The 25358-nt window shown below is 34.9% G+C and overlaps 4 protein-coding genes across 4 annotated transcripts in view; 3 read left to right on the top strand and 1 right to left on the bottom strand.

The window, feature by feature from the left end:
• The first annotated feature begins 218 nt into the window (after positions 1–218).
• Positions 219–12146, top strand: LOC133178259 (uncharacterized). Its single transcript, XM_061313001.1, has 4 exons — positions 219–752; positions 1415–3098; positions 9959–10020; positions 10239–12146. The coding sequence occupies exons 2-4, from the start codon at positions 1423–1425 to the stop codon at positions 11921–11923; spliced, it is 3423 nt and encodes a 1140-aa protein (XP_061168985.1). The 5' UTR covers positions 219–752; positions 1415–1422; the 3' UTR covers positions 11924–12146.
• On the top strand, positions 10347–24710 carry LOC133177291 (uncharacterized). The gene is made up of 2 exons (XM_061312354.1): positions 10347–10472; positions 23204–24710. The coding sequence occupies exon 2, from the start codon at positions 23218–23220 to the stop codon at positions 24679–24681; it is 1464 nt and encodes a 487-aa protein (XP_061168338.1). The 5' UTR covers positions 10347–10472; positions 23204–23217; the 3' UTR covers positions 24682–24710.
• On the bottom strand, positions 18589–19470 carry LOC133178256 (uncharacterized). Its single transcript, XM_061313000.1, has 3 exons — positions 19256–19470; positions 19061–19169; positions 18589–19011 (listed from the first exon to the last, which is right to left on the bottom strand). Exons 1-3 carry the CDS (start codon positions 19468–19470, stop codon positions 18589–18591), a joined length of 747 nt encoding a protein of 248 aa, XP_061168984.1.
• LOC133177137 (uncharacterized) overlaps positions 22943–25358 on the top strand; it is a 92871-nt gene continuing 90455 nt past the window's right edge. Inside the window, exon 1 of the mRNA XM_061312246.1 lies at positions 22943–23162. Within this exon, the coding sequence (XP_061168230.1) occupies positions 22990–23162 (173 nt within the window). The 5' untranslated portion in view covers positions 22943–22989. The remainder of the gene's footprint in view (positions 23163–25358) is intronic.

Raw genomic sequence — 25358 nt, 5'->3', positions numbered from 1 at the left:
ATACATTGTAATATAACTTCAAATGTATATCATAAAATGAAAATTACACATCACATATTTAAGTGTAAATTTACAGATTAAAGTTTTAAAATTTTACAGATCAAAGTGTGGAAATTAAAAAATAAAAAGAGTCAATATGGCACCAATATGCTTCCGTACAAATGCAAAATAAGACAGTCCAGGCATTCCATAGGATTCGATTGTGTACAGGGGGGACTGCCATTACTGGACTTTTACGAGAAGCACTGACTTTTACACTTGACGGCTTACATTGACATTTAAACATGAATTATGTGCGGAGGTACGGAATTGACAAATAGATTAGAAAACCTTACTAGTGGACATAGGTAGGGTGTTAGGGGCACTTACATGATTTACCGGTATGCAATCAACACGAGAGATGACGGGAGGTAGAATAACATAACTTAAAATACCTTATTCGTGAGGGGTAGTACCTCCTTTCAATCTTATTTTATGACGGAATCAAATAAGGAAGAAAAAACGTTCCGATAGGATAACTTGGCAGGAGTATGTCATGGTGGGAAAGGGACGGGTTTAGTACAGGGCGTTTCTTGTTCCCCTCCTTAGACAATGTATTATGTGCTTTGAAATGTCAATCATTATCCTTTAATTAACGGTTTAGCTAAATATTTATATCGCAAAAGAGCTGCCGTATATTGTCCCAGTGTAAAAGTAAGTCGTCGATTGTAAAAGTCAGCGCTTCTCGCAAAAGTCCACTGGCATTACATCAGGTACGTTTAGAATTAGAACGATTTTAAATTCTACAAATTTATTATTAATTAATTACAATTAACGTAAGTGATACAAATCGCCATTTAACAGTCTGTTTAATCCGAGGTTCCTCTGACGACTCCCGCTCACCACTCATGCCTGGCGGACAGGCAGATTGGGGGCGGGGGATTCCCATTTTGCGACCAAAATTATACAAGGATTAGTCTATATCTAATAAATCGATTTTTTGTTGTTGTGTTGCTGGACCCACGGTGAACCTTAAGGCTGCCCCAGACCTCCAACTGATGCCCCCTTTTCAAGAATCCTGGACCCACCGCTGCTTAATATAGATAATATACAATTAAAACGGGTGGGGGGGGGAGGGCTTGGGGGGTAGAGTCAGAGAAATCTGAGATTGGGTGGCCTTTACTAGATGGAATGTTCAGATCTATTGTTGAAATGATAAATGTCCTACAGAGCCGGCTGTGATGAGGGCCTGTCCTTATCGAGACACAGATTATTCTAACTAGGGCCTAGCCCTTATACATATCTTTCTTTCAAGAATGATATGGTTGTGTGCACAAACAATTTAATAATATCCAAAATATTAAATATATGGGTAAGGATAGCCATTAACAATTGAACTTAATTTTTAAAATATGTTCAAAATGTTTCATTGAAGGTTGAGTCATGGACCCCCGTACCAGTGCCCAGGATGTGAAGCGATGTGACCTGTGTGAGACCGCTGTGCTACAGATGCACTGTGATACATGTCTTGTCAACCTGTGTAAGGCCTGTGTGGGAGAACACTTTTCTGCTGATCTCTCAAAACCTCATAAAATTGTTGACTTTAAGGACAGAAAGTCTACTCTTATTCACCCCAGATGTGCCTCTCATGGTGAGGAAACATGTGAGATGTACTGTACTCACTGTGATGTTCCTGTCTGTAGTATTTGTCTTGCATCAGATCAACATCTCGGGCATAAATTAGTAAGGATACAGCAAATCCGAGACGAGAAAAGGGATAAACTCATCAAAAAACAAACTGAACTGAAAGAATCGATTTACCCAATCTACCAGGATATTGCGTCTGACGTACAAAACAGAATGAGTCAGTTAGAAAAAGAATATGGAGATCTCTCAACAGCCATAACAAAATATGGAGAGGACTTGCACAGAGAAATTGACAAACTTGTCAAGAAACTAAAAGCTGAAATTGATGAGATGAAAAACACACAGTTGAAAGCTCTACGGAAACATCTGGTTGAAATAAAGAAGACAATTTCTGACATCAAGGATGAAATCAAATCCATTGATAGTGTTCTAGATTCTACTCACATTTCAAGCCTATTTAATGTGCCTTCCACACTTGATGAGTATAAAAAGCTTCCAAGAAAAATTACAGTTTCCTTGCCTAAATTTTCCTTGAAGAAATTACTCACAGACCAACTGTTTAGTCTGAAAATAATACCCTTAAAATCAGATGAATATGGCTACAGCATGAAGACAACACAGAAATCACCAGAAGCTGGATCCTCTCCTCTAGTCAAACAGCTACTTGATCAACCAGAGACTGTCACCATCATAGACACTGGGTATGATAGATGCCTTAAGAGTGTGGCCTGTCTGAGTGATGAAGGAATCTGGACAGGAGGAGATGGCAACAACATGAAACTCTACAGCATCAATCAGGGATCACTACTCAAGTCGATCGCAACCAAGTCAGGGAACACACCATGGGACATAGCAGTGACAAAAAGTGGAGATCTAGTTTATACTGATATCAATGATGGAACTGTGAACATTGTGAAGAATGAGAAGATAGAGGAGGTGATCAGACTACAGAACTGGAAACCTTACAATGTCTGTAGTACCTCCTCTGGTGACCTCCTGGTTATCATGGACAGTGATGAGAACAAACCAACAAAAGTTGTCCGTTACTGTGGCTCCACAGAGAAACAAACCATTCAGTTTGATGATAAAGGTAAACCTATCTATTCATCTGGTCTTTACATCAGATACATAACGGAAAACAGGAGCCTGGATATCTGTGTGTCTGACAGTGAAGCTGAAGCAATAGTGGTGGTCAATCAGGCCGGGAAACTGAGATTCAGGTACACTGGACATACTCTTGCTCCAGAGAACAAATCATTCTATCCACGAGGAATCACCACAGACAGTCAGAGTCACATCCTTACAGCTGATTATAACAAAAACTGTGTCCACATAATAGACCAGGATGGACAGTTCCTCCGTTACATAGACTGTGGACTGAATGAACCCCAAGGATTATGTACAGATACAAATGACAATCTGTTTGTTGCTCAATTTGGAAACAGACAAGTGAGGAAAATCATATACTGCCAGTAAGATTGTCTATCACTGTGAAATAAAATAGGCCACAGAACGGAATATTTATTTTGAATTCATTACTTCACAAATTGTAAACTTTTACGTTAATTTTTTTTTTAAATCAAAAGTACATGAGTATTCTTGTCCTTGGATTTGAGAACAAAAATTGTTTGTCCATTATCTAAAGCTGAAAATGCTAAATATTTATTTTCAATTAGTTGAATTTTTTCGTATAATACATGTTTCATACTTTACAGTTATTAAAAAGTGGTGTAAGAAATACTTTTTCATAAACATTGGCATTCATATGCTGAAATTCATCATATTTTATAAATGCTACTTACACTACATATGTATTTACAAAGCAATGCACTATATTTTTTAATAATTGAAAGTGTAAGGTATTTTCCCGACCCAATAAATTCCATGATGTACATAAAAAGTTAATTTACATGCATACCCTTTTATCAATTATTTTAAAAGTTCAAAAACTCCATACCTTTAATTGAACTATTAAATTTTCACTTATTCTTAATTAAGCTCCTTAAAAAATACTTTAGCTCTTCATTTGAACAGATCTGAATCCCCTTTTCCCAAATTTGTTTTGTGGCAAGTTTGCCTCAATTTTTGGTTGTCAAAAAATTTCTATTCGGTTATACCCCTTTCCCCAACTGAAATTGCAGGTTATTAAACATATATCTGTTTTCATTACTGGTATATTTCAAATCATAGTGCAACACATGTCAATTTTGCCAAAAAAATTATATATGATATATGTACATGTAGGTTCTCCCATGGTTTGCAGGTGGGTACGATTTTTATCCAACTCGTGTGTTTTCTATCCCCATCCTTGATTTTTATACATGTGATAAAAGAAAATTGAAGTATAGATAAACTATCAACATCCTTTCAGTACTACTAAATGACTATCACCGTATTCCTGATCACGGCAAAATAACCTGCAATATTAAACTTTTTTTCTTGCAATGATGCTTTACTTGGTCGGTGTTTTTCCTACTCTGTAGATAACTTGAACTATAATGCTATTTCAGAGAGGTTTGGCCTCTCTCTCTCTCTCTCTCTCTTAAACTTAACGGCAAAGAACACTTGAATTTGTTTTCACTGATTTGTTCACCCTGTACGTCCTCCCCAAAAATGTTTATGAAAAAGAGACACCCTTCTTTTTCTTCCTCATCCAGGAATAGTTGGAGAAAATATAAAAACTGAATATAGATAAAGACACTAAAACTATACCTTCAATGAAAATAGTACAAGACGAAGTCTCAAAATGAACATGTGCCCACCATTTGTAAATTCAACAGACCACCTCAACCCCCAAAACTTGCAATTGTCTTTAAACATGCATCTTTTTCTCTTGCCAAACACAGTCTCTTTTTACGTATGTAACTTTGAAGTTCTGGTCTTGTAGAGTAGACTTCCCCCTAAAATCTTTCCCCTCGAAAAACTGCCTCTAGAGTAGGTTTTCCCTGCGGAAAATAGGCTCTAGAGTAGGATTTCCCCCACGGAAAAATGACTCTAGAGTAGAATTTTCCATACAGAAATCCCACATCAGATCCAAATTTCCGGGGGGAAATCCTCTCTGTGTTATAGTTATAGAGTCATAGTCAATTTTCCCCCAATAAAATACATGTACCATGGCTGTACTTATGTAGGGGGGGGGGGGGACACATTGTTACAAGTGTCCCTTCTTCAAATGGCGACCAGTTCCATTGAAACATACGAAGTATGAAAAATTAATAAAATTTTAAATCTCATTTTTCTCAGTAACTGTCCGACCAATTCTTTTGAAACATTAAAATCTTGTTATTCTTTTCATCTGGTCAAACTGGATTTTGAAGGAAATGGTAAAATGTAATCAGCTGTTTTTTAACTGTGTCCATGGAAACAAAAAGGATTTTTATTATAATGATTTTTTTCTGCAATTGTATTTTAAACTTCATTTACAATTTCTTAATATGTATGTGGTCTCTCTAAGTTTCTGATGTTTAACTATCCGAAATAGCTGCAGTTGCGATGGAACTAAAAATGAGTCATTTATTTCAAAAAATTTGAAATTTTGCAAACTTTAAGAGCGTATTTGCTCTCTGCTTTTAAATTCGATATAACACTGCTGGGGTCGAGGAGACATACTCATGCAGTCATGCTTCGGCTTGCAAAAGCAGTGTTTCTTGTACTGTTAGTTTTTAGCTTTGGCTTTTTTTTTTTAAAATTTTCCCTTTGAAGAATTCGATTCAAATACTCACAAAATAGTATGTGGTACCTTTAATAAATAACAAATTTTAGAATTTTCTCACACACTCTTTGTAAAAAGGATCGAACCATAGATAAAATATTACGCCTTTTAGAAGACAAACAAATAATCAAATTTCAAATTCACTAAAGATGGCTTGCGACACATTTAAAAATTCGTGAACAAACAGGCGCCTAGAGAGTATTGAGACATCGAATCTTACGTTTTCTGAGTGACTAATTTTACAATTTCCTATGAATAAAAATCCTTGTTTGAGACTTGATGATATAAGATTTCATACTAAATTTGACAATTCTTTAGTAGAAAACACTCATATTTCCGTTAAAAACCAGTTGAATTTCGTATAAACTTTTAGCCAAAATATTTTCAATATGATTTAAGCTTTGAAAAAAGAGGGGAAATCCTACTTTGAGAAAGAAAGAGGGGGAAATCTGGCTGTGAAGTGAGATGTGGGATATCATACTCTAGAGTACAGATTGCGGGGGGAAAACTGGCTATAAGGGAAATCCTCCTCTACAACACTGGTTCATCTCAATCAGAAAACAATTTAATACACGTTTTTAACTACAGATCAGCCAGTGACCATGTGCTTTTTAAATTGTGATGCAAAAGAAAAAAAAAAATCTAGGTCTATGTTGAACATACATGTATAGGATATGACGCAAGCTTCATAACTCTTAGTCAGTATTCAAAAAATGGAATATTTGTAGAAAATGTATTAATTTAACTCATTCGAAGGGTTTTTTCCCGTTGGTGGACAGTCCCTCTTTATAACACGGCACTACATTTTTTTTTATTTTGCACCTGTACATGAATCCTTATTTCAACTTAGTTCGCCGTTCATTTTAAGAAAATATATATTTTCTGTTTCTAAAAGTGAAAAAAAATCTCCGGTGGTACATGTAGCATTTAAGGAGCACCAAATTAATGTTAACTTAAAAAATGGAATATACATCTTTGGAATTTCGAGCCATGATATCATTATCAAGTCAATTGTTGCATGCTCTGATCAATTCAATAATTGAGCTCACTGGAATTATATTGCTCAAAGAATTTATTTATTGAAACTACATCCGCAATGTACATCATATCATCCCAGAATTTACATTACACATTTGGTTAGAGACAGCTTTATGCATGTAATGTTTTTATTTTTATTTATTTATTTATTTTTTGAAGTCAATGCCCCCTTCCCATGTTTAAAACTTTACATTAAGTTAATTCAGAGAATTTGTGTCCCCCGCTTAAGGGAAAAAGAAGAGAGTGAATAAATGGAAAAATTCTGCAGATGGATAAAAAATGGTTAACCTTTTCAGCTTTTAGTCTTTTAAAGCCACATAAATTTAAAGTTATATTTTTGTCCTAATTTACTTAAAGATTGAGGGGGTGGTCGGATTTTTATTTTTTATTTTCTATTACTGTAAACATCTACCTAACGATCTTCTTATACAAAATTTTCACATTTTAAAATCCAATATGGATGTATATATTTGATTGCTTATTCTTTAAAATGTGTACAGAAGATTCTTTTTACATAAAATATTTATCACACTGTAATAATTATTTTATGAGAACGTTTGTACAAGCGACACATAACTGCTTGTATGGAATTTGGCTGGAAACAAATACTTTGTGCATATTGTTGCTTTACCTGCTATTCCCTCTTCTCACTGGCCATTTTCTAAATATATATTTTTCGTTTGACCAACAAATACTTCTGCTTGGGCTAAAAACACTTGACCTAAATTAAAAAAAAACAGCGGGACACTTTGAAAGGGGCGGGTGGGACCATAGGGAGTTGTGGTATAAAATTCATTGCAAAAGCTCAAAGGCTTCTCGAGATATCGCCCGGAAACGAAAGTGTTACACACAGACAGAAATACAGACGGACGGACAGACAGACCCAAATTAATACTCACCACTTTCAGTGAAAGCGGGGGACAAAAATCAAAAGACTCTATTTTGTAACGTTACAAATTGGGTATTTGTAAAACGCGTTCAACGAAATCAAAACGAAATGAAACGAAACGGAACAAAACAAAACCAAACGAAACCAAATGAAACCAAACCAAACTATATGCAATGAAACCAAACCAAATGAAACGATATAGATAAGATCATGAACAGCCCACATGTTTTAGATATTCGTAGCTATTTAGCAGTACTAGTATGTATCACTAAATCATCTTTGAAGCAGCCCTGGTTTGCTGTTTTTTTTTTAATTCCCTAACTGCTAATTTGATGAAACTTTAACACAATTAATTAACTAGCTAGTGTACAGTCTATAAATATTCACATATTCTTCAATTTTATTGATTTTGCAATTTAGCTTCACATTTCTTGACAAGGGGCAGTCCAGGCACACTTTTGGTAAATGTTGATGAGTATAAATTTTATACTTTCCCTGTCTTCACACTTGCACAGTTGAAGGGAAGACAGTATACGTGAGAGAATCAGGGAGACATCTATCAGTTATGTAAAACAAATCGGCAGACATATACTGAACTTTATTCTCTATTCTTAAGGAGTAGTGTGTATTGAGGATATTGCAGTGGCGGATCCAGAGGGGTAAAGGGGGTTGCAAACCCCATTTGGATTCGCTTTAAAAAACAAATCAGAGAGAGAGAAAGAGAGATAAGAGAGTCCACTATATTTGTTGTGTCTTTAATGTAGAAAATATTCAATGAAAGGTTTTATAGTAATTTATGAAGAAAATTTGATTATGAAAAAAAACGGAATATCCCCCCCCCCCCCAGCCGAAATAGGATTTCCGGATTCGCAGATTTATTTTCCTGTTTTTGTCAAAAATTTTAAGGCAATTTAAATTTTATCCCCTGGCTCCCCCCCCCCCCACTTTCAAAGAAGATAGTACGTCCCTGCAATATTCTTATTAAGTTGTCGTTTAACTATATGTAAACATACCTTATAACAACTCTCATTTCCTCTCCACCCACCCACCCCCTCTTTGAAAAATTTCTAGATTCTCGCCTGTATTGCGTGTGTGTGTGTGTGTGGGGGGGGGGGGGGGGTAATTGTGCAGAGCGCATTTAATGCATTGATGTAGTAAATACTAGATTATAATTTCATCTTTATCTATTTCTCGCTTTATATGGTACATTTAAATAATGTTACATACATTGAACATGAAATCATTATATTTTGAAAGCCTATTTAAATCATAGAAATGTAGCATCATTTTTGAAAGTTGAAAAGGGGAGGCGAGAGAGAGCAGGGGAAGAAAACTGGGAACAAATACAATGTATATCTCTGAAATCTTTCACAAGCAAATTTTATAAAAATAAAATCAACTTTTTTGACTATACAGAATTTTTAAACATATTAACAACAGTATTTTACTATACTAAAAAAGTGTGTGTGTGTGTGTGGGGGGGGGGGGGGGGGGGGATGGACGGGCTGATGGGTGTGTGTGTGTGTGTGTTTGTAAGGCCGAGGGTTTTATTTCTTACTTAATGATAAAATCAATAATAAAAATTTATAAGCGGAGAAAGGGGGTACGTGCCTAAATTATATGCCGTTTTTCACGATGATATATCGCATAACTTCAGAATGCGCATTGCATATAGTTGTGTTTCAGAGGTTAAAATGCATCGATTTTTTTATCAATTGCATTGGAGTTTATAACATTTTTATGTTTACTTTTATTAGTGTTTTGGCAAATAGTTATAACGTGCGTGCAATTCGTTGCCCCATCATCAATGCAGAGCGTTAAAAGTTTTGGTTATATATGTTTTGTCGAATCGGTGGATACTAGCAATTGTAACAGACACCCCCTTCATTATCCTGAGAACTCCTTTTATAAATAATAATTGAATATTTCAAGCTGACTCTGTATTGCCTTGTTTCGTTTCCTTCGTTTCGATTTTTGGTTTGGTTTCGTTGGGTTTCTTTTCGTTTCTTTTGGTTTCATGGGTACCTGGGTCTTCGTTTATTTTATGTATGTACCTTATTGATATGTAAATAAAAATATATGTATGCAGGCTGTACGAAATGGCGTCTGCTTAACTCGTTTGTTTACATGGCTTGATCTTTGAATATAATGCTGCATTTACCGATCTTTATGCACCGGACGTCTCGGAACATTGACTACTTATTGAAATCTTGCAAAAAATTCCAGAATCATGATTTTAAAACTCTCTTTTTTAAACTTTTCGTTAACGTACCCGAAAAGTGCAAATACTAAAACCCGATTCAAAACGATAAATCCCGTCCATACAGACAGTTCTAAATTCCAGAGGCATTCCAAGACATTTAAAAATAGTTCTGATATTATTTAAGTTATATTTAAATTTCCCAGAATTATTTTGAAGATGTGATAGTTTTTCAATAAGTAATCAATGTTCCGAGGCGCCCGCTGCATAAAAATCAGTATGTGCAGCGTTATTTTCAAAGATCAATTCATGTAAACAAGCCAGCTGAGGAGACGCCTTCATACCTTTACTTCTTTTACACATCAATAAAGAATATACATATTATAAACTAACACTCAAGTATCTGTGTATATTGCATCAAATCAGGTAATGTCTAGTACATTTTTTTCCTTTTTAATTCTACAAATTGAGTATTAATTTCAATTATTGGAAGTGATGGAGATCGCCATTTAATCAGAGATTCCTCTGCCTGTAACCATGATGACCTCTGCTCATGTGCGCACATTTCACAGACACAATATAATTCTAGTGCCTAAACTGGGGGTTAGAGTCAGGGGAATCTCGGATTACGTGATCTTGTGCTTTTCTTTCAAGATTGAAATGGTTCTGTGCACATACGATTTAGCCAAAGCATTTAAAATATGAGCAAGGATACTTATATGGTAAATTGAACAAGTACTTCTTAAAACATTGATGTTCAATTAAAGATTGAGTCATGAACCCCCGTACCAGTGCCCAGGACGTGATGCGATGTGACCTGTGTGAGACCGCTGTGGTACAGATGCATTGTGATACATGTCTTGTCAACCTGTGTAAGGCCTGTTTGGGAGAACATTTTTCTGCTGATCTCTCAAAACCTCATAAAATTGTTGATTTTAAGGACAGAAAGTCTACTCTTATTCACCCCAGATGCACCTCTCATGGTGAGGAAACGTGTGAGATGTACTGTACTCACTGTGATGTTCCTGTCTGTTGTATCTGCCTTGCATCAGATCAACATCTCGGGCATAAATTAGTAAGGATGCAGGAAATCCGAGACGAGAAAAGGGATAAACTCATCAAAAAACAAACTGAACTCAAAGAGAAGATTTATCCAACCTACCAGGATATTGCCTCTGATGTACAAAGCAGAATGAGTCAGTTAGAAAAGGAATATGGGGATCTCTCAACAGCCATAACAAAACATGGAGAGGACTGGCACAGAGAAATTGACAAACTTGTCAAGAAACTAAAAGCTGAAATTGATGAGATGAAAAACACACAATTACAAACTCTCCAGAAACAACTAGGTGAAATAAGCAAGAAAATTTCTGAGATTAAAGATGAAATCGAATCAATTGATAGTGTTCTAGAATCTACACACATTTCAAGCCTATTCAGTGTGCCTTCCACACTTGATGAGTATAGAAAGCTTCCAAGAAAAATTACAGTTTCCTTGCCAAAATTTTCCCCGAAGAAAATACAGGCAGACAAACTGTTTAGTCTGAAAACAATTCCCTTAAAATCAGATGAACATGGCTACAACATAAAGACAAGTCAGAAATCACCAGAAGCTGGATCCTTTCCTGCAGTCAAGCAACTGCTTAAGGAACCTGAGACTGTCACCACCATAGACACTGGACCGTATAATGACCTTCTCAATGTGGCCTGTCTGAGTGATGAAGAAATCTGGACAAGTAGAGATGACAGCACCATGAAACTCTACAGAATCAACCAGGGATCACTACTCAAGTCAATCACAACAAAGTCAGGATACAAACCCTATGATATAGCAGTGACAAAAAGTGGAGATCTAGTTTATACAGATTACAATGATAAAACAGTGAACATTGTGAAGAATGAAAAGATAGATGAGATTATCAGACTACAGAACTGGAAACCTCGAGGTGTCTGTAGTACCTCCTCTGGTGACTTCCTGGTTATCATGCACAGTAATGATTACACACAAACAAAAGTTGTCCGTTACTTTGGCTCCACAGAGAAACAAACCATTCAGTTTGATGATGAACGTAACCCTATTTATTCATCTGGTGGTCATTACAGATATATTACTGAGAACAGGAACCTGGATATCTGTGTGGCTGAATGTGGACCTAAAGCAGTAGTGGTGGTCAATCAGGCCGGGAAACTGAGATTCAGGTACACTGGACATACTCCTGCTCCAAAGAACATACCATTCAATCCACGTGGAATAACCACAGACAGTCAGGGCCACATCCTTACAGCTGATGATAACAATGACTGTGTCCACATCATAAACCAGGATGGGCATTTCCTCTGTTACATAGACTGTGGACTGAGTGGACCCTGGGGTCTGTGTACAGATACAAATGACAATCTGTTTGTTGCTCAGTGTTTAAACAAACAAGTGAAAAAAATCAAGTACATGTACTGCTGATGAGATTATCCATCACTGAATAAACATAGACCACAGAACAGAATATTTATTTTGGATTCAATACTTCACAGTGTGTAAACTCTTACATTTAAAAAAAAAACAAAAGAAATACTAGTAGGACATATGTATTCTTGTCTTCAAATTTGAGATCATGAAACTGTTTGTTTATTTGTTTTCAGTTAGTGGCTATTGGTACTTTGTGGAACGAAACAGTATCAAGTAGATAGCTGTAAAATAAAATGCCTACAAGTTCTAGTTTATGCATTCATTTGTCGTGATATCTGTAATTTCTATGTAAACTGTATTGAATGATTGATAGTCGTCTATTATTTTTGCATTCCTATTCAAATTTACCATTAAAAACTTCGGTATATCGCTTTTTTGTTTACTGACAAGTCTGTATATTAAAGAAAGTTGCCGCCAGCATATGACATGATTCTTTTGTTTCGTTCCGTTCCTCTTTATACCATATCCGTGTGGAGCGGAATTGAACGAAACACAACGAAGTTGAACACATACTTGAAATGTTACGCATGCATCAGGGATGGGGTAATGTGTAATGGTAATTGACAGTAATTATTTACGAGTTTTGATGTAATTGAAAGTAATGTGTAATTGGCCCAATTTTCAATTACATGTAATTGTAATTTAATTAATTACTTTCGAGAAAAGCATGTAATTCACAATTACTTTTCAATTGCATTCAATTACACTGGTGTTTAATAAATGAGAAATAACATACCACCACCACCCCTTCAAATCCCATAGACTTTATTCGAGAAAGGTTAACTGATTTTTTTTTTTTTTTACAAAATGTTCTATAATATTTTTTTTTTAAATATATATTTCCTTTATTTAGTGAATTGCTGTTTCCTCTTTAAAATGCATTTTCTTCAAAACTTTTTAATCATATTTATCTCTTTGTTTAAAATGTACAAATAAAATTAATAATTTCCATTAAGTTGTTTATGAATTGACACTAAAAATATCTAGTCCAATGGCTTCTATTCCTTTGTTTGCCATACCTACAGCTTGTGTTAGAAGTGATTAACAGGTCTAATTAGTGCCCTAGGGTCATGTACATATTAACACTGAACTTAAATAGACATTTTAATACACATTCTAATACACTCATTATGTTATGTTATGTAAAACAGCATCCAGGTCCTGTAAAAGGACAATGTCCCAGTTGAAAATTGGTTCTTTCTTCCCCCAAAATTCAGGTAACAATTCCCAAATGATGACCAAGTTCAAGTTTTTGATCTGTTTATATATAGAAATAACATGCTTTGAAATTTTAATCATTTCTAAAGATTTATATCATGTGTATATCGGAAACAAGTCCACTATTTAGCTCTTTAATCAACAAATAAATAAAAGTCAACAACATTTCCCAATTTTGCAACTTTTCGATTAAAAATTCACAATTAAAAGGGTGCAAGACCCTGGACCAAAAAGGGTCAATAATAAGCCATGAAACTTGCTATTAGTCAGTTTTTATGTATTCCTGTCACAAATGCCCCAGTGTAAAATATCTTCATTGTGGCAGAAAAATCTTTAAACCTGATAGATGTACGTTAGGGGACACAATATTTAAAAATTTCATTAACATCTAAACAATGTTTACTTCATTTAAAAAAAAGGGAATGTACGAGGGGTGATCAAAAAGTTTGCGAACTATCTCTATATTTACAAAACAACAATTCAGATCAGAAAGAAATTTGGCACACATAAAGTCATACATATATTCTATAAATAGCAGGTGTTATATAATGTTTTGCTCCGTGTTTGTGACGTCACAAAGTGAAAATGACGTCAATATGTAGGTGACTTGTGACAAAAAATGGTTGACTCAGTCGTACTCGAGCAACGAACGGCTGTGAAGTTTAACAAATATCTTAGAAATTCCTTTGCAGTAGAATATGATAATTTGTACAAGGTTTATGAAGACAAAAGACTTACCAGAGGTTCAATCATTAATTGGATTGATTGTTTTAGTAAAGGCAGGGAGATGGTTAAAAATGATGTTTGTTCTGCTGCCCAGCGAAAGCAAGTCGGGGAAAAGATGTGTCCTTAGTTGAGCAATTTGTCATGAAAGATCGCCAAGTTACGATTAGAAAAATAGTTGAATATCTTAACAATAATATCATTATTAAATCCCTAAAATATCGTTTACTTCAGACTTTAAACATATGAGATATGATAAAAAAAAAAGTTCGTCCATACTTTATCCACATTGAATAAACGACATTCCCGAGACAGAGGACTCGGGTTTTGATGATCACCATGCTAATTCTGGGAAGGGATGTCCTTATCCACCCATCCTATTGCCGAGATTTGGCCATTTCTGACAGATGTAATGTTCTTGTTATAAAAAATAGCTTGCATGGTAAGAAATATAAGACTCGGAAAAATCTTTGAGCTTCTGTGAACAGAACGCCACGGAGCATGTCACGTGACCGCCTGGATCACGTGATTTGCGCATGTGCAGAACAGTGGCAGATGTGCATTATAATCGGAGAGGACTACTTTAAAAAATAATGAGCACTGAAACCTCATTTTATATCCTTTAAGGAAGTAATTCAATTAGTTCGCGAACTTTTTGATCACCCCTCGTATATGAATATAAATGAACGTTCATGACTATTTATCATTGTTTATTTTTATACATTCAACCTAAATTTTAATTTGAGAAAAAGCTCTTGCATTCAAATAATTAAAAGAGGCAACGTAAATGTGCAAAAGTATGCCAAATGTCAACATTGTAAGTATGCACTATTTTTGTTTTGTTTTAATTGTTTTTAGTCATAGACACTTGAATAAAATTTCTTGGTAAAGGGTAGACTCACAAGCTTTCTGACAATAAACCTCTAATAATCTTAAATAATACATCTGTCAGATCCCCTCAAGCTTTCAAGATCAAGATATTTTCGCTCTTCCTTCGTGTATACACAAAAGACAATTGCAGCTTTCCCTTCCGACAATCGGGGGAAAATCCGGGAAAAATCTTTTTTGTCTCTTTTGTATTGTTTATCTAAATTTAACGGATGGAATTAGATTAATTGAACAACAACAAAGTGCTTGCATACGATAAATTAAAGTCCAGGCTTTTGATATCATTGACAGCTGCTTTTTCAATAAAAATGGAACTCGTAAATTTACTTACCTTGTCATTGATCATTTGCAAAATTATTTGTTAAAAGCATTCTGATGGTACATACAAGTACTTTGAAGTTGATATTAAAAAGATGTTTGAGTTTCTGATTGACAATATTCATGTGATTTTTGGAGACCAGATCTTCTAACAATCTATTGGAATTCCCTAAAGTACCAATTGTGCCCCGTTATTAGCAGATTAGCATTATTTTCTGAATTGTCGACGGAATTTTTCCGTTATTTCTCGATCATGACAAGGAGCACACGGCGGGTGTGACCGGTCGGCAGGGGATGCTCACTCCGCTATGGCACCTGATTCCACCTCTGATGTTTTAGAGGTCCGTGTTTGCTCTGCTCCAAAATTTGTATTGTTTAATGGACCTTTGATCTTGAATACTTTTCGTTATCTCCATACATTTCACTTAGACTTTTTCATTTATAACACAATCATTGAGAGTGATCTCCCATTTCGAATTCTTTAGGCGGTGAAAACAAATAAAGCGTAAGTTACAGAGATAAACAAAAGCACACCTGCTTCTTTTAGTGGGTAGAATCATCTCTGCATCAAGAAAGAGAAGCAGTGATTCCTTTGTTGTACATTGTGTTAAGGAGACAGAGAGTCAACAAATCAACAGATCGTTATATTTATATCACATTTTTTTTATGACAATCTATTTCTAATAAAGTGAATTACATAATAGAAACTGTCAACCAGTCTCTTTACAAATATGAATAATAGCTTGATGCTGAGGAAAGTAACTCAAAAATAAAGAACAGTGCTGGTATTTTTGTGTCTTGTTTCTAAATTGGCATATCTAGATGTCATTGGAAATAAGGATTCAATAATGAATATTGTACATTATAAACTTTATGAAATAAATGGGTTTGGGAGAAATCGTATGTTGAAAAATTATGTTGGCCCTTTTAATCAAAATTTTACATAGGAAATGCATTGAGAATTGTAAAAACATTGATTTAAAATCTGAAAAAGAAGTCTGATTTGATGGGTTAAATAAACCAGAATATAAAACGTTTCGTATCATCAAACCTGTTCAAGAGTTCTTGAAAAATTCTATTCGAAAGCCAGGAACCTTGCCAATGTCCTGTTTTTTTTTCGAAAAGAGAATATCACTTTTAAAATATATAAATGACAATACCTACTTAATTTCAAACAAACTAAAAACAAAAGGAAAATAACCTATGAGCTACAAGCAGCTATAAAGTCTATCCTTTTTCTGTCCAAAGCCGTGGGGAAAATGCGTACGTTAGAAAATATGGAGGTTCACACCACGTGATAAAATTAAGGAATTAAAGTTTAACGAAAGTTAATTTTGAAAATTCATTAAATTTTTTCTTAATGATAAAAACTTTAATTCTAATTCTCTTATAGAGTTAGACAAACGGACACAACATATGTGCAAAAGCATAAAATCTATAAAAATTATGTAAAAATAATCGACATTTTCCGTAGGTCAACATTTTCTAAAATGAAAAATCTCCCTTTTATATTTACGTACTGGACACAAAAGTTATCTCTCGCTGTTTATCAAGTCAGTTTTTAAAAGCCTTGTGGATGCCTTTCGTTTCTCAAAGTTCCAATACCAAAGTGTAGTGGATATTGGTAATTTAAGGAACGGAACTAGTTATTAATTTCTTTACGTTACTATTCTCCTTTTAAAAATATCAAGAGTCTAAATCTGAACCTTACATATATCAATAAATGCTGAATTAGTTAACAGATATGTCGGCCTATAACATATTACACATAACGTTTGTCTTTCATTAATTAACAATTTCAATTGCAAATGAGTACATGATTAATTAGTCAAATTAGTGAAAGACACGTTCTACATTTACAAAATATTATTAAAACTAGTTTATAAATATTTCAAATTGATTTAGATATGGTATTTAAGTTTTATTAGCAGCATCAAGGTCCGCAATATATAAAATAGATGTGCATACATGTGCTATTTTCGACTTTCTGAAAAATCAAAAATATAGTAAATTTGATGCATAAATGTTATAATTTTCCTCTTCGAACATGGATTCTAATCTTCATTCTCCCTTTCATATAACTTTTTGGTATTTAACATACGGGGTTACTTTTTCGATAATTTAATTGAAGAATAAGAGTGCTTGCATGCGAAACATTACAAGTCTTCAACTTCGCTGTGTTTCGTTCATTTCCGCTAAATACTTCAGAATATCCACACGGATATTGGTACTTAGTGGAATGGAGCGTAACCAGAGAATCATGTCATGTTGGCAAAATGCGACAACTTTCTTTACTAAACATACGTGTAAGTAAACAAAATATATGATCTACCGAAGTTCTTTGAATAGGAATGCATTTACATCTGATTCAATAATAATGAATTTCAATCATTCAATAAAGTCTACAACTACAGATGTCACAGCAGATCAGAAATCCTCACGACAAATTAATGCATTAACTAGAATTTATAGGCATTTTATTTTACAGTTCTCTACTTGACACTGTTGAGTAAATTATGTAAAATAAGGAATTTATTTTTCAAATTTTAAACTCAGTTCTATTTTCCGTACAAGGTAACCCAACACTGGTTCCGTTCAGTTTCGTTCCGCAAAGTACCAATAGCCCATGCCAATTAGTTGAAATATTTCTTTTACTGAGAGGAAGTGTAAAGGTTAATTATACTTAAATTTTCTTTCATAACATAAAAAAAAATCAAGGCTGGTGATAGAAAACACAGGAGTTGGATAAAAATCGTATCCAACTGCAAACCATAGGAGATCCTATGTATATCAGATATAAAATTGGCACTCACTGTACTGTGATTTGAAGTACATTTTGTATATCGGTAATGAAAGCAGACATAATGTATGTTTAATAACCTTCTTGCCAGTGGGAAGCAATTTCAGGATGGGGTATAACCGAACAGGGCTTCCCTGAGAAGCAAAAATTGAGGCAAAGTTGTCACAAAGCAAATTTGGGTAAAGAGGATTCAGTTCTGTTCAAATGAAGGCCTATACTCTTTTTCAAGGGGCTTAATTGAAAATGTGAACATTTTTAAAATAGATCTTTTAAAAATCTAAAATTTTTGAACTTTAAAACAGTTGATCAAAGTTCATGCGTGTTAATTGACTTATTAGATAAATCGTGGAATTTATTGGATAGGGGAAAATACCTTACAGTTTCGCTTATTAATAAATTTGTATATTCCTTTGTAAATAGTTTAACCAGCGTAATTTTAAACGTGGTGATTTTTATCATATGAATGCCGATGTTTATCGAAAAATGCCATGCTAACACCTTTTTTGATAACTGAAAAGCATGATATAAAATAGAAAGAAATATTTCAACTAACTGAAAACAAATAAAGACAAGAATACACATTTACTATTCATTATTATTTTTTTTTGTACTTTACTTTTTTCAATGTAAAAGTTTACACAATGTAAAGTTTTGAATTCTAAATAAAAAGTCTGTTCTGTGGACTATGTTTATTCTGTGATGGATAATCTCATCAGCAGTACATGTACTTGATTTTCTTCACTTGTCTGTTTCCCCATTGAGCAACAAACAGATTGTTATTTGTATCTCTACACAGACCCCAGGGATAACTCAGTCCATAGACTGCTAGTATGTAACGGAGGAACTGTCCATCCTGGACTATGATTTGAACATAGTCATTGTTATTACCAGCTATAAGGATGTGCCTCTGACTGTCTGTGGTGATTCCTAGTGGATTGAATGGTTTGTTCTTTGAAGCAGGAGTATGTCCAGTGTACCTGAATCTCAGTTTCCCGGCCTGATTGACCACCATTACTGGACTAGCAATACAGTCAGTCACACAAATATCCAGGTTCCTGTTCTCAGTAATGTATCTGTTATAAAAACCAGATGAATAGAGAGGTTCAGCTTTATCCTCAAACTCAATGGTTTGTTTCTATGTGGAGCCAGAGTAACAGACAACTTTTTTTGTTAACGTAACTGACCATGATAACCTGGAGGTCACCAGAGGAGGTACTACAGACACCGCTAGGTCTCCAGTTCTGTAGTCTGATCACCTTCTCTATCTTCTCATTCTCCACAATGTTCACAGTTCTATCAATTTGATCAGTATCAACAAGATCTCCACTTTTTGTCACTGCTATGTCAGATGGTATCTTCCCTGCCTTGGTTTTATGGACTTGATTGGTGATCCCTGATTGATGCTGTAGAGTTTCATGGTCCTCTCATTTCCTCTTGTCCAGATTTCTTTCTCACCCAGACAGGCAACATTGTAAAGCAGTACATACCCAGTTTGTATGGTGGTGACAGTCTCGGGGTTCATCAAGCAGCTGTTTGACTTAAGTAGAGGATCCAGCTTCTGGTGATTTCTGTGTTGTCTACATGTTGTAGCCATGTTTATCTGATTTTAAGGGAATTATTTTCAGACTAAACAGTTGGTCTGTCTGTAATTTCTTCGGGGAAACTTTTGGCAAGGAAACTATAATTTTTCTTGGAAGCTTTCTAAACTCATGTAGTGTGGAAGCCACGCTGAATAGGCTTGAAATGTTTGTAGAATCTAGAACACAATCAGTTGATTTAGTTTCATCCTTTATATCACAAGTTTTCTTGTTTTTTCATCCAGATGTTTCTGGAAAGGTTTTGTTTATGTGTTTTTCATCTCATCAATTTCGGCTTTAAGTTTCTTGACAAGTTTGTCTATTTCTCTGTGCCAGTCCTCTCCATGCTTATTTATGGCTGTTGAGAGATCTCCATATTCCTTTTCTAACTAACACATTCCGTTTTGTACATCAGAGGCAATATCCTGGTAGGTTGGGTAAATTGTCTCTTTCAGTTCAGTTTTTTTTTTTTTTTTTTGATGAGTTTATGATGAGTGCCTTGCCTAATGACGGTGTCAATCGAATCTTATGAACGCCTGGACTGTTGTATTTTACAAAATTAAATTCATGATATTAAGTATGGAATCTGTAAACTCTCTCTCTCTCTCTCTCTCTCTCTCTCTCTCTCTCTCTCTCTCTCTCTCTCTCTCAGAAACTTAACGGCAGAGAAAACATGATTTTTTTTTTCACTGATTTGTTCACCCCGTCCCTCCTCCCGAAAAATGTTTATGAAAACGAGACACCTTCTTTTTCTTCCTCATCCAGGAATAGTTGGAGAAAATATAAAAACTGAATATAGATAAAGACACTAAAACTATACCTCTAATGAAATTAAACATTGATCTTTTTTCCTTGTCAAACATATTCTCTCTCGACGTATGTAACTTCCGGTTCACCTCAATGCGTAAAGAATTTAATGCACTATCTAATGTATCTTACTTCAGTTTAGCCAATGGCCATGTGCTTTTTAAACTGTGATGCAAAAATAAACATTATCTAGGTTTATTTTGGATATACAATGTACATTTATAGGATAAGACACAAGCTTTATTACTCTTAGTTAGAATTCAAAGATGGAATACTTGTAGAAGAGGTATTTAATTTACCTCATTCGACGGTTTTTTCGTGGGTGGACAGTCCCTCTTTATAACAGGCAGGGCACGTAGCAAGCAATTTCGGTTGGGGGCGGGCGGGGGGGGGGGGGGGGGCACAACCAAAAATTTTCAGTTTTGGGAGGCACTACCAAAAATTCAAAATTTCCTTAACAAGCCAAGAATAGATTGTTTGTTTGTTTGTATGTTGTTTAACGTCCCTCTCGAGAATTTTTCACTCATATGGAGACGCGCCAAGAATAGAAAAAATGGTCATCAGATATTATTAATGAGGGGGCACAAGCTTATAGTAGCTATGTTTTCTATAGTGTTCTATATATCAGCAAAATTATTAGTATTCTTGTTCCAACTTAGTTCGTCATTCATTTTAAGAATATATATATATATATATATATATATATATATATATATATATATATATATATATATATATATATATATATAGATATAGATATAGATATATATATATATATATATATATATATATATATATATATATATATATATATAGTGTCTTAAAATGAGAAAAATCCCCGGATATACATGTAGTATTTATGGAGTACTAAATTAAAAATAGAGAAAAACGACCTAAATATAAAAAAAAACAGCGGGTCAATTTGAAAGGGGATGGCAGGGGCCATGGGGAGTTGTGGTATAAAATTTGATTGCAAAAGCTCGAAGACTTCTCCCGGAAACGAAAGAGTTACAGACAGACAAGAATTATGTATTTATGACCTTGACCTTTGTTCTTTTGACATCAAAATCAATAAGGGTCTTCTTTAGGCCAAAGGGAGTTGTGATATAAAATTTCATTGCAAAAGCTCGAAGACTTCTCCAGATATCTTCCAAAAACGAAAGTGTTACACAGAGACAGAAATACAGACGGACGGACAGTTTCAGTGAAAGCGGGGAACAAAACCAAAAGATTCCATTTTTTATTGTTATAAATCGGGTATTTGTAAAGCGCGTTCAACGAAATCGAAAGCAAATGAAACGAAACCAAACCAAACCAAATGAAACGATATAGAAAGACCATGAACAGCCCGCATGTTTTAGATATACGTAGCTATTTAGCAGTATGTATCCACTAAATAATCTTTGACACAGCCCTGGTTTGCTGGGGTTTTTTAACTCCCTTCCTGCTTATTTGATGAAAGTTTAATACAATCAATTAATTAATTACTAACTAACTAGTAGTGTACATTCTATAAATATTCATATATTCTTCAATTTTATTTGATTTTGCATTTTGGTTTCACATTTCTTGACAAAGGGCTGTCCAGGCACGCTTTTGGTAAAACGTTGATGAATATAAATTTTATACTATCCCTGTCTTCACACTTGCGCAGTTGCACAGTTGAAGGGAGGTATATGAGCGAATCAGGGAGACATCTATGGGTTATGTAAAACAAATCGGCAGACATATACCAGTATTCCTATTAATTTGTCGTTTAACTATATGTAAACGTACCTTATAACAACTCTCATTTCCTCTTCACCCCCCCCCCCCCCCCGCCACATAGCAGGATTTTACTATACAGCAACAAAAAGTGTTTGTATGTGTCTTTTTTAGGGGAATCATTTTCATCCAAAATCAATAGTATAAATTTATATGCAGAAAACAGGGGGGGGGGGTGCCTGAATTTTATGACATTTTTACGATAATAGAGGGCGGAGCCCCCTCACGGGGGAGGCGAAGCTCTCCCTATAGGTAACAAGTATGTATAAAAATTTTAAATTCTACTGTGTACTATATTTTTATTACAATGCCTTAAAAACTGAGAACCTAGTCGCCAATATGGCGTCCATAGTCTTTTTCATCTTGAATCTTGCGACAAATCCACGCATAAACGAGATGCTTATGAATTGTAACTTTAATTTAAATCCTGCATTAATGAAGTTTCGCCATTTCCAAAAATCAAAAACAGCCTTTAAAAAAGTAAAGGTATGCAGGCTCCGGAATGGCGTCTGCTCTACTCGCTTGTTTACATGGTTTGATCTTTATGGACGTCTCGGAACAGTGATTACTTATTGTAAAAACGCTCGTATCTTGCAAATAGCTTCAAAAAATGATTTTTAAACACTTTTTTCAAACTTTCCGGAACTAAGTGCAAATACAAACGATAAATCCCGACTATTCAGACACTACATTGCAGGAAAATTAAAAATAGTTCTGAGATAATTCAAGTTATATTTAAATTTCCAGGAATTATCTGCAACATTTCACAGACACAGTATAATTTCAGTGCCAAAGTGGGGGTTAGAGTCAGGGGAATGTCGGATTACGTGGCCTTAAGATTTCCTTCAAGAATGAAATGGTTGTGTGAACATACAACATTGAAGACATTGAATATGAGCAGAGGTCACTCATATGGTAAATTGAACTCATACTTTTTGAAAGGTTGTTTACTTGAAGACTGAGTCATGGACCCCAGCACCAGTGCCCAGGACATGATGCGATGTGACCTGTGTGAGACCGCTGTGGTACAGATGCACTGTGATACATGTCTTGTCAACCTGTGTAAGGCCTGTGTGGGAGAACACTTTTCTGCTGATTTCTCAAATCATCATAAAATTGTTGATTTTAAGGACAGAAAGTCTACTATCATTTATCCTAGATGCACCTCTCATGCTGAAGAATCTTCATGTGAGATGTACTGTACTCAGTGTGATGTCCCTGTCTGTAGTATTTGTCTTGCCTCGGATCAACATTTCGGGCATAAATTAGTAAGGATGCAGGAAATCCGAGACGAGAAAAGGGATAAACTCATCAAAAAACAAACTGAACTCAAAGAGACAATTTATCCAACCTACCAGGACATCGTCTATGATGTACAAAGCAGAATGAGTCAGTTAGAAAAGGAATATGGAGATCTCTCAACAGCCATAATAAAACATGGAGAGGACTGGCACAGAGAAATTGACAAACTTGTCAAGAATCTAAAAGCTGAAATTGATGAGATGAAAAACACACAGTTACAAACTCTACAAAAACATCTGGATGAAATAAAAACAAAAATCTGTGATATCAAGGATGAAATCAAATCAGTTGATAGTGTTCTAGATTCTACACACATTTCAAGCCTATTCAGTGTGCCTTCCACACTTGATAAATATAGAAAGCTTCCAAGAAAAATTACAGTTTCCCTTCCTAAATTTACCCCGAAGAAATTACAAGCAGACCAACTGTTTAGTCTGAAAACTATTCCGTTAAAATCAAATGAACATGGCTACAGCATAAAGACAACACAGAAAACACTAAATGCTGGATCCTCTCTTCCAATCAAACAACTGCTTGATGAACCAGAGACGGTAAACACCATAGACACTGGGTATACAGGTATACTTAATGCACTTTACAGTGTGGCCTGTCTGAGTGATGAAGAAATCTGGACAAGTGGAAATGACAGAACCATGAAACTATTCAGCATCAATCAGGGATCACTACTTAAGTCAATCACAACCAAGTCAGGGAACAGACCATATGATATAGCAGTGACAAAAAGTGGAGATCTAGTTTATACTGACATCAATGACAGAACTGTGAACATTCTGAAGAATGAGAAGGTAGAGGGGGTGATCAGACTACGGAACTGGAGACCTCTTGGTGTATGTAGTACCTCCTCTGGTGACCTCCTGATTATCATGATCAGTAATGATATCAAACAAACAAAAGTTCTCTGTTACTCTGGTTCCACAGAGAAACAAACCATTCAGTTTGATGATAAAGGTAAACCTCTCTATTCATCTGGTCATTACGACAGATACATTACTGAGAACAGGAACCTGGATATCTGTGTGTCTGACTGTGGAGCTGGAGCAGTAGTGGTGGTCAATCAGGCTTGGAAACTGAGATTCAGGTACAACGGACATACTCCTGCTCCAAAGAACAAACCATTCATTCCACGAGGAATCACCACAGGCAGTCAGAGTCACATCCTTACAGCTGATAATAACAATGACTGTGTCCACATCATAGACCAGGATGGACAGTTCCTTCGTTACATAGACAGTGGGCTGTCTTGTCCTTATGGACTGTGTACAGATACAAATGACAATCTATTTGTTGCTCTAAGTAAAAACAGACAAGTGAAGAAAATCAAATACTGTCAATGAGATTATCCATCACTCTAAAATAACACAGCCCACAGAACAATTGAATTCAATACTTCATAATGTGTAAACTTTTACATTAAAAAAAGGAAAAAAAAAGAATCAATATTACATGTGTATTCTTGTCTTCAATTTTGAGAACAAAGAAGTGTTGTTCATTGTCTAAGGCTGAAAATGTTGAATTTTTTTCAATTGCTCGAAATATTTCTTTTTATTTGATACATGTAGAATACGTTTTAGTTACCAGAAAGTGGTGTAAGTAGTAAAGACATTTTAATAAACATGGGCATTCATATGATGAAAATCATCATACATGCATATTAAAAATATAGGTATACTATTTACAAAGGAATGCACTAATTTATTCATAATTGATATTGTAAAGTATTTTTCCCTATCCGATAAATTCCTCAATTTATATAAAAAGTTAATTTACGAGGGTTGGCCCAGAAAAACGGGAACATTTTCAATATCTTATGTTTCACAAATAGTATAAAGTTAAAATTGGCAAACACCATAATCAGCATTTTTTGAATAATGCACAAAAATGTCAATAAAATATTTCTATAAATAAAATTTTTCTCTCGGGTAAACGAATCTCACAAAATAGCTGTCGGCGCAACACTGCAGACGTCAAAACGTAGCTCGCGGCGTTTGTGAATTTATTTTTGGAATCGTGC

Source organism: Saccostrea echinata, unplaced genomic scaffold (assembly GCF_033153115.1).
Source record: "Saccostrea echinata isolate AGI-Se365-2 ecotype Australia unplaced genomic scaffold, CSIRO_AGI_Sech_v1 ptg000002l, whole genome shotgun sequence".
NCBI lineage: Eukaryota > Metazoa > Mollusca > Bivalvia > Ostreida > Ostreidae > Saccostrea > Saccostrea echinata.
This window is presented reverse-complemented; position numbering and strand designations above follow the sequence as displayed.

Bases quoted from the DNA above. Each gene is read 5' to 3' on its own strand.
- LOC133178256 (XM_061313000.1), bottom strand. From the start codon at position 19,470: ATGGCTACAACATGTAGACAACACAGAAATCACCAGAAGCTGGATCCT. The intron at 19,170-19,255 runs GTCCATAAAACC...TCAAATTGATAG, and splicing joins AATCAGGGATCACCAATCAA to AACTGTGAACATTGTGGAGA. The intron at 19,012-19,060 runs GTCAGTTACGTT...GGCTCCACATAG, and splicing joins GTGACCTCCAGGTTATCATG to AAACAAACCATTGAGTTTGA.
- LOC133177291 (XM_061312354.1), top strand. From the start codon at position 23,218: ATGTACTGTACTCAGTGTGATGTCCCTGTCTGTAGTATTTGTCTTGCC.
- LOC133178259 (XM_061313001.1), top strand. From the start codon at position 1,423: ATGGACCCCCGTACCAGTGCCCAGGATGTGAAGCGATGTGACCTGTGT. The intron at 3,099-9,958 runs GTAAGATTGTCT...AATTATTGGAAG, and splicing joins AGGAAAATCATATACTGCCA to TGATGGAGATCGCCATTTAA. The intron at 10,021-10,238 runs GTGCGCACATTT...TTAAAGATTGAG, and splicing joins CCATGATGACCTCTGCTCAT to TCATGAACCCCCGTACCAGT.